This window comes from Myiozetetes cayanensis, unplaced genomic scaffold, assembly GCF_022539395.1.
Source record: "Myiozetetes cayanensis isolate MyiCay16 unplaced genomic scaffold, myiCay2020 scf2-11, whole genome shotgun sequence".
NCBI lineage: Eukaryota > Metazoa > Chordata > Aves > Passeriformes > Tyrannidae > Myiozetetes > Myiozetetes cayanensis.
The window spans coordinates 75,305,251-75,320,753 of NW_026087411.1; the positions used below are offsets into that span (position 1 = coordinate 75,305,251).

The 15,503-nt window shown below is 36.6% G+C and overlaps 1 protein-coding gene across 3 annotated transcripts in view; it reads right to left on the reverse strand.

Moving 5' to 3' along the window:
• KLHL32 (kelch like family member 32) overlaps positions 1-15,503 on the reverse strand; it is a 127,649-nt gene that overhangs the window by 56,713 nt on the left and 55,433 nt on the right. For all 3 annotated transcript variants that reach the window (XM_050315579.1, XM_050315578.1, XM_050315580.1), the window contains exons 5-6: positions 13,376-13,483; positions 4,341-4,439 (exon numbers count right to left, since the gene is read on the reverse strand). In XM_050315579.1, the coding sequence (XP_050171536.1) occupies positions 4,341-4,439; positions 13,376-13,483 (207 nt within the window). The remainder of the gene's footprint in view (positions 1-4,340; positions 4,440-13,375; positions 13,484-15,503) is intronic.

The following is a 15,503-nucleotide window of genomic DNA, read 5'->3' on the forward strand; positions in this document are numbered from 1 at the left end:
GAACTCGACAGACTAAAACTTTCGACAGGTAAAGAAGATACTCAGATAACCTGTTCCCATTAGATTTCCAAGTCTGCCTGTTGGCTGCTGCAGAAAACATGAATCTTGGAAAGTTAGATGTGCACTCTGCAAGCAAATGCTGTGTGCTTGATCATAGACCTAAGTGCAATTCAAGATACACAAAGTTCAAGTCTTTAGCTTAGCTTTCACACACCTATGTAGCACCAACACAGTTAAGGAAAATTACATTGCCTTACCGTTTGTTCAGCTTGAAACAGATGTGTGAGCTTACAAGCCTTGTTTCAATGTTTAATGTACCTGAGAATTATGCAGATGACATAAGATTCATGAATATGTATGTGTCTCAAATAAAATACATCAGCATGCTTTGAAAGAGTTCCTCTCTACAAATGGAGCTAAAATCAAAACCCCCAAACAGCAGAGGTTGTGGAGTAATCATAATTCAGGATATGACTGAGGTGGGGGGAAAAGTCTGCACAACATAAAGCTGGAATTAAGACCTCAAGTAGGGAATACTTCGGCATTTCTCTTGTTTGCAAATACAGAAAATATGATCAACAGCTATTTTAAAATAAAAATTAGTAAATTATCAATCCAAAATGAGCATGAGTTTCAAATGAGAATATTGAACCAACATTAGATGCTACAGAACATTTGATAATGAGAACTTTATAGATGATAAAATGCATTTAATAAACTATCAGTGTCATCAGAAATCTCCATTGCATCACGCTATCATAAATGTCTTAGAGATTGATATTACCTAATTGAGGGTGAGGAAAAAAAATGTTCCGTTCCTTTTTTTCTGTTGTTCCTTTGATTGAGAATTCTTTAAAAAATTGCCACAAATGCAATTCTAACAATTTGTAACAGAAATCTTTTTGAGATTCATCAACAAATTAAAGTCTTCTAAGCTGTTTGGTCTATGACAAAGAGGATATCTCTTGTAGGCAAAATAACATCTTGTTTACTTTGAGACAACTGAGAGTAAATTCCTTAAAGACCAAAAAAGTGAATATGCATCGTTGGCTGCAAATTAATGTGTGCCCAGTGCACTACAAATAATTTTTGACTATTAAGACACTTCAACAATCATCTTAGATGAATCCAATCAGAACAGCCTTCTTTAGAATCTCACAGACTACCAATGTGCCTTGAAAAAGATACTTGTATGAGTGATGCCAACTGCATTCTTAGCAAAAAATTCCTCCTTATTGAAATCCATGGAACCATTACAGGCCCCAGATAAAAGTATCAGGAAAAGATGAAACTGTTCAAGACAATTCCAATAAAATGACAAGCTGGAACATCTAGAGAGAGAGGAGAGCTGGAACGAGTGTTAACAATAAAAGCAGCACTCATAGGGGAAAAGCCTGGTCTAATCCAAACATTTAAAGACAATCCTCACAAGTTAAAACTCTGTGTCATCATTACACAACATTAAATGACAGCTAGATCCCACATACTGTATTTCCTGAATTTATGCTAAACTAAGCTAAGTTCATGCTATCTGCATGACTCCAAGTAGCAAGAAAGAAATTCACTAGCACTGCAAAGAAAGAACTTTGGCGCACTCAGATTCATCAGAAAGAAGAAAAAGGGCAAGCACTAATCTCTTTCCAGCATCTGTATCACAGCACGTGGGATGATAAGCACCCCAGTTAACAACTGCAGCAAGGATAAGTGGCTTCTTTAAAGAAGACTTGCTTAACTACTTTGATTTTATTCTGAGATAGTACTAAAATAAAGCAACATTTTTTAAAGTCACTCAATAATATGTAGAAAAAACAGATATTTGATATAATTAGTTTGGACCCTGAAAGGTATCACAGTCTTAATGTGCAGTACCTTGTTGGCCTCTGTTAAAAAGGCTTACACAATTACTCAAGGCTGATTACTTGCACGGACTGCAACACTACAGAACAAAAAAGACAGGTAAACTCGAACTATGATCTATTTGGACTGGAAATGTGTCTAAATATACGCCTTGTTTGGGTGAACCAGGTTAATAAATACTGTAAAAAGAGTAAAATACAGCCTAGAACCCAATATGATGTAAGCTATAGCCATCCCACAGATGTTCACGCAGTTTCAAAACCTTACAATAAGATCCTGATTAAAAAATAGTCTACAGAGTAGTACTGCTCTCTGTCTTCCAACACATATACTCCTCCTTTTTCCCCTCATCCCCTACCTTATTCCCTACCTCCATTACTAAAAATCTGGACACTGAGTCCCACTTCCTCCTAATTTTTACACCAGTGTAGCTTCAGTTATCCTACCCTGGCATACTACTCAGAGTAGAACAGTGATATTTCACATCTTTTACACATCTTACAGCAACTGCAGACCACAAAGTTGTGGTTTCTATGACTCATGAAGGACATGGGTCTCTTCTAAATTATAGAAAGAGAAAAAACATGTAAATAAACATATGCATGAGACAAACAGCATATAAAGACATGAGAACAACAGGAAAAGTATTAGAAGGAGAGGAATTAAAATACTTCTGCTTCTTTTGCAAGTTATCATTTTACGATTGGACTTGATCTTTAAGGTCGTTTTCAACCTAAAGGATTCTATGATTGTCATCCCCAGAGAATTTTTACTGGTCTGTGAAATATAGAATAATTTAGAAGCAATGCTTACTCACTCCAGAGTGGTTTTCTTGTGGGGGTAATGTGATTTTGGGATTGATTTGGTTTGTTTTGGGAGATTTTTAATTTGTTATCAGTCTCTTCCTAAGTAATTGACTGTGGCTTGCACATCAAGGACAAGACCCAAAGCACTGCTAATCCTACAGTTGTCTGCCTTTCCCCCGCAGTGGCCTCAGGATTAAAAGCATTAAGATGGTGCTGAGGGAAGAGCTACGTGCTGAGGGAAGAGCTACAAATACCAGAGACTACCCAACAGAAATAATAAAAATAGTTAGCACAAGGATTTATGTTGAGCATATACCTGCTCTTCTCCTACACCTCTTCTCCTACAGTCCTCTCATGTCCCCACCTCACCAGCACAATACCCAGCGTCCCTGCTTTTCAGTATTTTCCCTAGATTCTTTGCTGCAGTATTCTCTTTGGCTCAATTTCTGACAAACACTGCACCACATTAGCAGCAGAGGCATACTCACACTGACTGATTTGTTGAAGAGGCATTAAATACAGGGTATAATGTTAGATTTGTATCTTCTTTTCTTTAAGTAACCCCTTCCTGTGCCTGCTTGACAACTAATAGGCCAAATGGTTTTGTGGCTTATTTGGTATCTCACAGCTCTTATTTCTCAAACCAACCACCTTTCCCATTACAATTCATGTCTGCTTACTCAGAAAAATTAAATCCCTCCTTATACTTCGGAAAGAAAAAGAATTGCAGCAGTCTACCAGCTCCTCTTTCTAATCAATTTATAATGTACAAATTAATTCTGTCTTATTATCTGAACATACATTTTGAAGGGTTTTGTAAGGCTAACACTTCTCCGTAAGACACAGAGATTTCAAGTACATCCTGAAGTTCTTACCATCAGATCCTGCCTGCCCTGGTACTCAGTAGCTCAGCGTGCTGCCAAGCACACTCAGACTGTTCAAAGGCAGTTGTGCTGTTGGAAGGCAAGTTCATACTAGGAGGACTGTGCTGATGTGCATTTCCGTGACCACCCATTGCCCAGGAGCAGCTAACACACAGAAACAGTACTGAAAAATTACCAAAAAAGCAAACAGTTCTGTAGAATTGCTATTGCTATTTTATTTTTATAAGGTTTTTCATATTTACACATCAAAGCTGTGTTTTTGCTATAAGTCATCACAGAAGATTAGTTTACTGCACTCAAATTTCTTGTTTCATAAAGACATCAGCATTATGGGCATGAGGCCAGTTGAGAATAAGGTGCCATTGTAATAAGCCCTATCCCTTCAGTGAGAGGTATTAGCACCCTGGGATACATATCAGTATCTGTTGCGAACACTTATGCATCTGCATTCTTCATAACACTCACGATCCCCAAAGGGAAATGCCTAGCATTTGGTAAACTGAGGTAGAAGAAAGCAAATTCTCTGGTAAAAGAGGGAATCAAACTCCCATGTGCTAATATGAACCAGTGGACCATTCTTGCTTTCAGGAATGAAATGGACAAAACAGATGGAAGGAAAAAACATCTCCCACAAACTTAAACCCAAATTACACTCAAGAATCAGACCTCCTGATATCCAGTTTTTGCCATTTAGGTTACACCAGGCATGGTACTAATACTCTCCTAATGAAATCAGACTTTTAACAAAAGTGTACCAAACAGAAATGGCTGATCAGGCTCTGAGAAGCCTCACCTCAATGAGATAGTGAGAACATAAACTGAGAAGCTCCAGGAGCTGTAAATGACTCCCAGCTGCCAGGACATCCTGTATCACTCCTGGTTCCAAGAGGATCTGTAAAGAAGAAAATGGAAGGTTTGTCATCTGGAACTCAGAGGACTTGCAGAAAACAGTAAAGGCCTTTGTTATTTCAGACATTTGAGTCAACATAAAGAACAGAAAGAGTACAACTAAGCATATAGAGGTGTCTTTGCAGGATGGGGACAGTGCCTAAAGTTCATCTGAATTGCCCTTAAGATTTTTAAGCTGTTTTTTTTTTTTAATCTGTGACAGTCAATAAGCCACATTACCCTCTAAATATTTTGTAATTAAATGCATGCTGTTTATTTAAGACAGAGACTTTTCAAAATAATAGGACCTCCTTTTGTTATCTATATACTTGAATGCATCCATACATACTGATGAATCACACCAACAGAATTGACCCAGAAGTCTCCACTATTAATATTATTCATGCGTATTAAAAATATACAGCCTAGGAACACCCTTCCTATTCTGCATGGTACCACTTTATAATTTTTCTAACCACTGTCTTCATTTTACAGAGCAGGGCTCTGAAAGCACAGTGAGCATGCTGCTGGGGAAGTGCCAGAAAGGGCTTAGAAACCAAGACTGATTATTCAGTCACTTGCTCACATGAATCTCCTACTCATTTCAATTAAAACCATGTAGAGGCAGCAGTAAGGATAATTGGACCACAGCTCCTAGACTGCTGTCTTGGGGTCAGCTTTTTAGAGCATCGCTTTCAGGAAACGAAAAAGTCTTTGGGAATACAGACACTGGTCAATTTCTTATCAGCAATCACACTACAAACTATACAAACTAAAATTATTTAAGCAGTGCAATATCCAACAAAAATCAGAAACGCATAAGAAAAATTAAATTTTTCAAAGATGCTTAATTTATTCAGTTTTATCCTAGTATTTCCCTTGGCAACTTTGGTTTCACGCCACATGAGGTCAGTGTCTCACTGCTCCACAGGGAAATAAAGCTTTTTTCAGATCCTTTTTCTTCTGCCCACACAATTCAGTTTTATCTCACAGCATCAACTGCATCAACCTCAAGTCCAGTGGAATAAGAAGGCAAACAAAAGGAAAAACACTCATCTGCATCTTTTGTAGTTAAACTATTTTTGAGGGAAATTAAAAACTTGTATGCATTTCTTCAAGCAAAACTACAAAATATCTCCAACATAATGGATATATTAGGAACAGGAGAGAAGGGGCCTGATCGTTGTTTATACCAAGAAATCCTTGTTTATACCAAGAACTCATTTACACTGAGTTCTGGGAGTATATATTAGAAAGAAGTTCTTTACAGAGAGAGTGATCAGGCATTGGAATGGCCTGCCCAGAGAGGTGGTGGATTCACCGTCCCTGGAGGTTTTTAAGACGAGGCTGGATGTGGCACTGAGTGCCATGATCTAGTAATCACAGTGGGACTGGATCAAGGGTTGGAGTTGATGATCATGGAGGTCTCTTCCAACCCAGTTAATTCTATGATTCTATATATATGCTTAAAGCTTGTGCAAATCACTATATATATATATATATATAGTGACTAGGTTTTAACTGAACATTTTATGCAATTTACATACTACATTAAAGTTCTTCATCAAGTCAGAAAGACCTGCAAGGATCTTGATGTAAATGAGAATCAGGCCCAGCACCATCCAGGTTTTTGGCTGGTGCTACTGAGGTTGCTATGCATGATGAGAAAAATGTGGAAAACTAGAACAGATTTCAGTCACAAAAATATCTCCAACAGGTATGGATCTTAAAAAAAAAGAAGCAGCACCATCAAGTATGTTCAAGTGAGAACTCAAGGTCAGACTGACAAAACAAGCTGATACAGATCTTGCAGTGTATGTTATTCAGACATGATTTACACTGAGAAAGTTGCCATCTGATGGCGTGTTACTTACTAAGTGCCAGCCACCAGTTTTGCATTGTTAAAGACACAATATAAAGAGAATCAGAACCTCAAGCACATTACTACCTTGTAGGCAGAGACAAATTATATTTAACTCTGATAGCATTAATGTATTTTAAAGCTACAGCAATCCATTTACAAATAATACTGGTAGCTCTACGTTAAACATTCACCAAAAGCAAACTGCATGTTGGGGAAATCCACAAGAAAAAGAAAACAATAAGAAGGAAGAAAATATTGCAAACCTTCCTTCTACTGTACTGGGGTGATTCAAAATTATTCCACACCTCTCAGCTTCTATAAAATGACTTGATTGTTATTAATTACCAGCATAGCTGTGTATATGTTATTCAGGCCATCCAGCTGAATATTAACATAAATGCAGTTAAATACCACCACATGCACACCACAAGTACACACAGTAAGGAAATATGTAATTTCATGTCAAAAAATTCTAGAAAGTAAACCATATGGAATTTAACACAGAAAACGAGAAAAAAAATCTAAGATCCTGCCACTTTGATGAAAAAGAAAATTCCCTCTTGACTCCACTTGCAGTGATCAGCATTTAAAATGAGACAGGCATCTAACAAAAGTATCACTTGGTTTTGCCTGATGGAGATCGTTCTGTGTGCTTGAGAGCAATCAAAACCCTTAACTTTTCTTTTAAAGTAATTTAGACTGCATTTCACTCTCAACCAGACAGCAATTTTGCCTGTCTCCCTGTTCATTCATGCTTCAGTTGAATTCTGAGCTCCTTGCACATTGACAAATGTTGCTTCAAAAAAGTGAGTGGGGAAGGAATGTTCTAGTCCCCTGCAGGCAACAGTGCAAAGCTGTTGCAGTATATAAAAGAATGCAGAAGTTTTAATGTTGTTAAAGTGAACACGCTTCCAAAACGGTTTTGTAACTCTTTGTGTAAACTCACCCTTCTTCTTCCCAAGGTTCCTCAGTCTTATCTGTACCATTGGAATGTCTAAGAGATAACTGAAAGCTTACCTATCGGTTATTAACCCGTTGTTACCATAGGTTGTTTGTAAGACCTCCTGAACTCCCAGTGGTCACTTTGTAATCCCCCCAAGAGCTATTTAAGTCACTACCCAGAACAATAAAGCCTCTCTCTGCCTGCTCTCCCTGCCAGCTGCTGGTCTCCTGTGGTCTCTGTCAGGGCCATGGAGACCTCGTGGTGGGGGGTAGGGGGAGGGCACGTTCGCCCCCAGAGCAAGGGGTAAAAGGAAAGGCCTCTTGCCTGTGGTTCCCCCTCCCCATCCACCTTCAACATTTGTCACACAAAGCCCTGCCATGTAACATTTGGTTGCACTTGTTACAAAATCCAGATGTCTTGTTAGCCAATATCAGAAGGAATCATGACCAGCATCCTCTGATACATTCCAGAAAACTAAATGAAAATTTGTGTTAAATGCACACCATATACATTATAAAATCATAGAATATTTCACGTTGGAAGACACCCATAAAGATCATCTAGCCCTATGTCCCTGCTCCATGTTCCTCCTAAACCGCATGACTAAGAGTGTTGTTCAGGCACTCCTTGAACTCCGACAAGCTTGGTGCCATGACCACTTCCCTGGGGAGCCTGTTCCAGTGATCTACCACCCTCTCAATGAAGAACCTTTTTCTAATGTCCAGCCTGATTTTCGCTGACATAGCTTCATATCACTATGAAGTAAGTACCATTATTAGAAGTAAACAGGGTTTGAATACGCAAGACTCCAAGCAAATTCACTATTTTTTGGGGTAGATGTTTCATTACTTTAATCACATTCAGCTTTAGAAAAGCTGTCTTGTCCCTAAGCTTAATTCCTGTCCAGAGCAAATAACATGGAACATTTAACTTTCTGTACAATAAACTGCATAAAGTGAGTTAATTAAGCTTTGTATTATTCTAAGCCTTCTGGGGAATCTGTAGCTGAACTGTGAACCTAACATCTAGCAGCTATAATCTAGTGCTAAGCACAGAAACGAGATTATCCTCCTGATATAAGTGATAAAGGAAATGCCCCTATCTAAGTATCAAATTTTTATTTTTGGCTTTGAAACTGCATTGAAAAAGGATGCTAAGTATTTACAGTAAGACACAGACCTGTTGTATTCAGGTATCCATGACTTTGGCATTCTGTCCCCAGTAGAAAAGAACAAGGACAGTTGAAGTCACTTTTGCGAGGGACAGCAGGTGGTTTAACTGATTCTTTTTACTCAAAAGGCAGCCAGTGGAACTGCTAAGCACAGTGTGCAGAAGGCCACTTACCCAAGAAAATCAAGCATCACAATACACCTCTACAATACACCTCCATCAACAGGAGAGATAGAGAGGATTAACACAATAAGAGGTGCTAAGATATTGATTGCTATTTTTCCCCAGTCTTAACTAAAAATGGCAGATGAAATACTTGTTGATCACTGGAAAAATGGTCAATATCAAATGAGGGGAGGAACTGATGAGAAATGAAAGACAAGATTCTATAAAAGAATCGAAGCAATTATCAGGAGAAATTGTTGTACTTGAAAATATTTATTTCTACTATTTCTTTACCATCTGGGAAGATCTTTCATTCTTTCATGTCTTGTTTTTTGTTTGTTTGTTTGTTTTTTTTGTTAAAGAAATAACTAATGGAACTACAATTTCACAAAGGAGCTGTAAGGTAATACTTCAACTAATCAGAGGTTTGTGTGCATGAATTTGAAAAATCACCAGATGATAATCCTACCAATTCCTGGAACCTGCTTGGTAAAGTGATAGTAGCTGTTAACAGGATGACAGATTTCAAACTAACTGAATACAAAGTAAAGTTAGTAAGTAAAGGCAATAGTTAAATAGGACACACACTGACAATGCATTAAAGCAACATTGAGAGCAATATACCTAAAAATACAATGAAGTTCTAGATTAGTAAATGGGATAATATACTGATATTACCTTTATTGAAAGGCTGCTGCTATATTAGCATTTTGGGAGTAAAAGAAAATCTGTTAAATATGCTAATAAACAGAAAAAGTTTAAAGACTATTTTTGAATCATTATAAATGCAGCTTCATCTGTGGTTTTTAATAAAAGGAAACATTTCAACATTCCAACAGGCTGTGTTAATCTTGGGCTAAGAAGGTACCGCAGGGCAAGTTACCTCAAAATTCACTTTGGGAGAAAGAGCCAAACATAAAAAATCTCCCATATAACGGTTTCCTCACTAATATTTTAATTTCGGCTTTGACAATTCAGAATAATTTTATAAATTTATGACTACAAGTTAATTTTTATTAATACAGAAACAAAATATTATAGTTTAGGGAAAAAAACCCACAAAACAACCAACAAGAAAAGAGGCCAGTTAGGAAAACAGTAGAACTTGGTATTACACCCTAATAAAGCTAGTGGTTTGTGGTGTCTTTGGAAAGTTATTTTCTCCCAAAATAACTTCCTGTTTATGATGCAGCAAAGTAAGGACAGCGATTACTTGCTTTTATAATGTGTTTTGAGGTCCTTAAATAAAATTCTATCTAAATGCAAAATATTTCCATTACCATAGATTAAAGACATATGATAAAACATAGTCATCAAGAAGAAAGACCCAGGCCTGGAGCATTTCAGTATGCATAGGACTCCAGCTGTGTGTTTGTATTTTTTTGAATTAGGATCATCCACTGTAAATTAAAGCAAATGTTCTTGTGACTTGCCAGCCAACTATACTGGCTGGCACTATCTGGGGGCTATCCCATTCCTCCAAATAAGATTGTGACTCTCATTAACAGAAGAGTTAAAATTAAAAAAAATAGTCAAAAAGAAAATAACAATGCCCATGACTCTCTAATACAGTGGTTAAGACCCTTAGTCGGATAGAAAGAATTGGGAGCTCCAAACTCTGCGCCAAGAACTGCTTCTCTATATTAATAATCTAAAAAAAAAATAGTTCCTATATTGATTGTACTTCATCCATGTCCCTTCCAGTGCAAATCTAACACTTGGAAAAGTCAGGGTAAGGAATCTATTCACTAAGGCTCTGGCCTGGTCTTATTGCTGCCACCAGCTATGAAGCAGAAGAGAGAATGGCCTTAAATCCCTTTTATGAAGAAAGGATATAGCAACTACAACAGGACAAGAGTCAACTACAGCAGGAAAGCAATTGTATCTCTCTAAATTCTGAATATGGGAATTACATGGTAAAATGTCTATGGTCAAGATGAAACATATTTAAGACTTTTTTGCCAAAGATTTCATTATTAGAGGACTATTGAGAACCTATATGCATTGAACAAAATTGAATTCTGCTGCCATTCCTTTGATTTGTTTTACCTATTGCAATACCAAATTTCTTTCTTTGTGATAACCAAGGACTATAGTAATGGATACATTCAGTTGGAATTATGGTATTATTTATATTTAATTCGAGTTTTAAAACATTCCTTTCTTCTGAACAATCAGGTTTCCCTTATAAACAAAATATTTCCGACAGTAATTATGATAAGACACTGTCTGCCTAAGTAGACAGGAAGGTGAAGTTTTTATTTTAAGTCCACAGGCATGTTTAGAACTAACAAAATAGAGGCAAAGATGACAGAGTTTAATTTCAGATTTCAGTGTCATCCTAAAAATTAAATATCTTAATTTGATAAGTTTTAAAAACTGCAGGCCATTGTGCAATATTAAATATTTCCACCAGATGTCTCCAATATATTATTTTTCACAGAAAGCTGCATTCAGTTTGAAGTGCAGCATCTCAAACATAAGTTTAGGATAATAAAAAAATAAAGAGAAGAAAGCTGCAACTAATTACTTATCTATTTAAACATGAATACCTTAGGAGTTCCAAAGTGTTACCTACAGAAACATCCATTTTTTTGACCAACATTTTGGACAAATATGGCTGTAAAAAAAAAAAAGGAAAATAAATAGAGTTCACGGCTTTTATTTTTAAGAGGTATTTCAGATCATTCTTGATACCTATATTTTCAGAGCAATATAAGATTGCATTTGGCATGAGTGAGTTTTGGGCTATTAAACAATATTTTATTTTTTAAACCATAAAGAGTTTGCAAACCAAACTGAAGACGACTGTTTTCAGAACTCTCTCTGATGTAAGCATCCAGTAATCCAGTTGTTTATTAACAGCCTTTGTGGATTACTCCCACTCACTACCTTGAAATGCTCACCCAGATTTTGTCAGTCTGAGTCAGTACATAAGCAATGCTCAAGACATACAAACCCAATGCCAAAAGAGAATTTCAAGGACTAAAGCAAGAAAGCAATGCTGCTGATTCTCAGACCCACATATCACTTGAGTTATGCTTCAAAGGCACCCTTACAGGAAAACTCCTGCAGAATCCTTCTCATTTCTCTGTGCATCAAAGTAGCACTTGATGTACCTGATAGACAGGACAGAGTAAACTTCACCTTATAAGCACTTACATGTATAAGCAACTGCACACACATGCACATCTATATTTAACTCAAGAACCCCATTTATTTATTAAGGTAGATTACACCTGAAAATGAAAGACTCAAAAGGCTCTAAAGAACCAAGGACAGAAGGCATATATTATTTGCTAGGGAGATGGGGTTATTATCCTGGAAATAATGTGAGGTTGCTTGTTGGGTTACATAAAAGCCATATCCATCTTTTCAAAGGTTCTCAATGTATTTTACACAGGTTTATTAGACTTTGAGTTTTGCTTAAAGATGGTAAATATATCTCTAATCATAACAGACAGGATAGATCAGACAGAAATCAAATACAACCCATCTTCTCAAAAGATACTTCTAACAAGAGTTCTCCCTTCAGAATAATCAACCTATAGTTTAAAATTACCAAAAAGGTGATATAGGTGCCTAATATTTCAATTTTTATCAAAACTTTCAACTGAAAGAACAAGAAGCATACCAATGACAAGTCACGTACTGAGATCTTCAGCCAATCCACTAATATAGTATGGCATCTCTATCTATCACTTATATAAAAGAAATCTTTCAATAAGTTCTGCTTTCCATGACAGCAGAAACACAGAAATTAAAGTGCTAATATCCAAGATCAGTGCTAAACTTCAAGTGTTGTGCGGGCTGGTAACAAAAATAGATTCTTTAAAACAGGTAGGGGTTTTTTTCCTTATTCCTATTTAGTGTCTTTGTTAAAACAAAAATAAAAACAAACAAACAAAAAAAAACCCAAACAACAGCAACAACAACAAAATACCCCCATAAAGCCATATACTAAATCCAAAGTATGGAAGCAGATGCCTTAAATTTATATAAACCAACAGCTCTTCCAGAATAACGCAACATGGATTTAAGCTTTCAGTTTTGAAATTAACTAATAAACATCACTAATACATCAGTGGACTCAACTGTTGTAGCAATATTCCAAAAATAGTTTAGTTATCTGGAATTTTAGAGTCCAAAGCAGAAATATCTGGGTGTTCTGAGCTCACTATCCATGAACTCTGAACTGAGATGAAGTCACACAGCAATGCTCTCAAACCATGCAGTGCAGAGATATGGCAAGGGGCAGAGGGAAAAGGAACATTGCTCTGCATTTCCTGAAGCAATATAATGTGGTCATAAAGCTGTGGTCATAAAGAGTGCCACACTGAAACTGTATAGTGCCTACAAGCATTCACAAAGATACTTGAACTGCATCTGTCCAGAGAGTAAGAGACTCCTTTTCTCCTCAACTATATAATTCGTCAAACACAGCAGAGTTTATAAATATTTTTTACTAGGAAAACACCTTCCTTTGCATTTCATTTAGCATGTAGAATCAACTCACATTAAGATTATTTGAGCAGTCAGACAACCACAAAAAGGAAATACAAGTCCTATATGGTTCACTATCTGGCAATGATGCACATAAGTGGTGTTTTTATTAAACAATCCTTCTAAAGAAATAAATCCATCACAGTATAAAAACTTTAGCATCTGTTGAATTAAAATACCTTGTACTGGGTAGTACACAAGAAAAATCATCTCTAGTACTTCTGAAAAGGTCATATTTAGTTTTTACTGCACTTGCTTTTAACCATGTTTCTTCCTTTGAAGAACTGTACAATACCTGTCCAGTATATGCAAAGTCCAGGGCTTGTTTTAAACCGAGGCTTGTGACACCATGTAAATTCACCTCATCAGCTTCACTTTCAACCATGCAGAGACTAAACATTGCCTATTGGAAAAAAAGAAACATTATTAACCAATTTTGGATAAGAAATCTAAATAGTAACACACCTGAGAGTTAGAATGAGATCTATACCAAGTTTTCAATATTAACCTCACAGCAGTCAATCCTTCAACTGGGTCCTTTTATCAATAAAGAAATACAAAAACTTATTCTGGAAAAACTGAAACAAATCCCTTTGGTCCATGTGTATATACTTCTTAACTAAGTAATTCAAGTGAAATCAATGGGAACAGTCACACAATAAGGCATAATTCAATAAAAAAGATAAGTAGACTCTGCAAAAAAATAATCTACACAAGCATCACTAGAAATAATATTTATGTATAATACCAATATATATAAGAAGGAGCAATAAACCATACATAATTACTTACTAGAGAAAAAGGAGCAGTTAACATACCATCTTTTATAAACAATCCTTTCCAAATAAGCATCTCAGACCAGAATGTGAACAATGTAATACTCTAGTTATTGAATGAAGAGGAAGGATGGAGATGCAGTCACATAAATGTACAACCTCCCCTTACTTGCTATTGCTCCAATTTCTCAGATCATAAAACCTAAAGTGAAGATAAGAAGAGTGCTATGGAACGTCCCTGAAAATAACACTGAGGAGAGCAACTGTCATTTTATCAAGCCTCATTCTCCAGATCATTTGTCCTCAGTGCCCCCCTGGACCGAAGCAACCCTACTCAGCCTCTGAATCCTTGTGAGAATCTTTTTCTTCTCATCTCTGTTAAACTTCTTTGCCCTTCACTCTTTCCTCCCAGTCTGCACTCCTGCTACAGTACCCCTACTTACCACTTCTTCCCCCCTTATCAGTCCTGTTCTCCATTCTTTGTCACTCTCCCATACTTTTTCTAACAAAATACACCACTCAGAATCTTTAAACAGTAAACTGCAAACAAATAAACTGAATAGTACTACCATCTGTCATTGCTGAAGAAAGTCTAAATTTATCCCCAGTAGGTTTTGTGCCAAACTTAATGCCTCTACTTGGGCTACCAAACTTCACACTGGAGAACTTGAGTTACAAAGTACTTCTCATGCACATAACCTTCTCTCTATACGCTGGCTGATACCTGCAGAAGCTGAGACAGCCAACAAGCATGGCTGAATTTACAGGAAAAAAAAAAAAAGCCCTACCCCCTCTAACTCTTTAGCACATATGAATGACTACATGACCTACAAAGGTCCCTTCCAACTCAAATTATTCCATGATTCACCTACACTCAGGTGGTTTCAAAAACTAAATGATTCCTGCAATACTTCCGTCAATAAAACACCATAATGTGGCATAAATCTGTTGCCTGGAAATCATCCAGTATAAGCAAGAGTGATATTTATCACACATTCAATCAACAACAGAAAAAAAGTGACAAATAGTTTAAAAGGTTTATCAAGCAAATGTAGTAAGACACCACCATGAAATATATCTAGGCAGAAAAAAAATCAATTCTAATGAGTTCAGACACTTTTCTAATCCATTAAAAATGTCATCATAGTTGGATATTTTGTTGTCATTTAGATGTATCAAATGAGCTCTAATAAGTACTGTGAGGCTTCAGACCTTACTAGAAGCTGCAAAGTACCCATCAGCCATAAATTCCTTGCAAAAGCAGACTTGCAGTTGGTGTCTTGAAGAGATAAGTTTCTCTTCTCAGAAATTCACTACTAAACAAGCTTTTTGGATAATATTCCTTTCTGAATTTCTGAGTAACGAGCGTAAAATCTCAAAGCAACACCTGTTTACATAGGGATAGATTTAAACACCCTCTGTATACTCAATTCCATCACAGATTGCCTGCAAAAAGGCTGGAAATGCTCAGTGTTACAAGATGCTCTGCATCCTCCAACTATGCTACAGTAATAGTCTGTACACTATCAACCTGTACTTAGGAACTATCAAAAGACAGTGTGGTTAATAATACAGGTTTTATTCTGATCAAGAGATGATGTTCTTTATTAATGTTCTTATCATTCTTATCTAAGATGATAAGCTTAA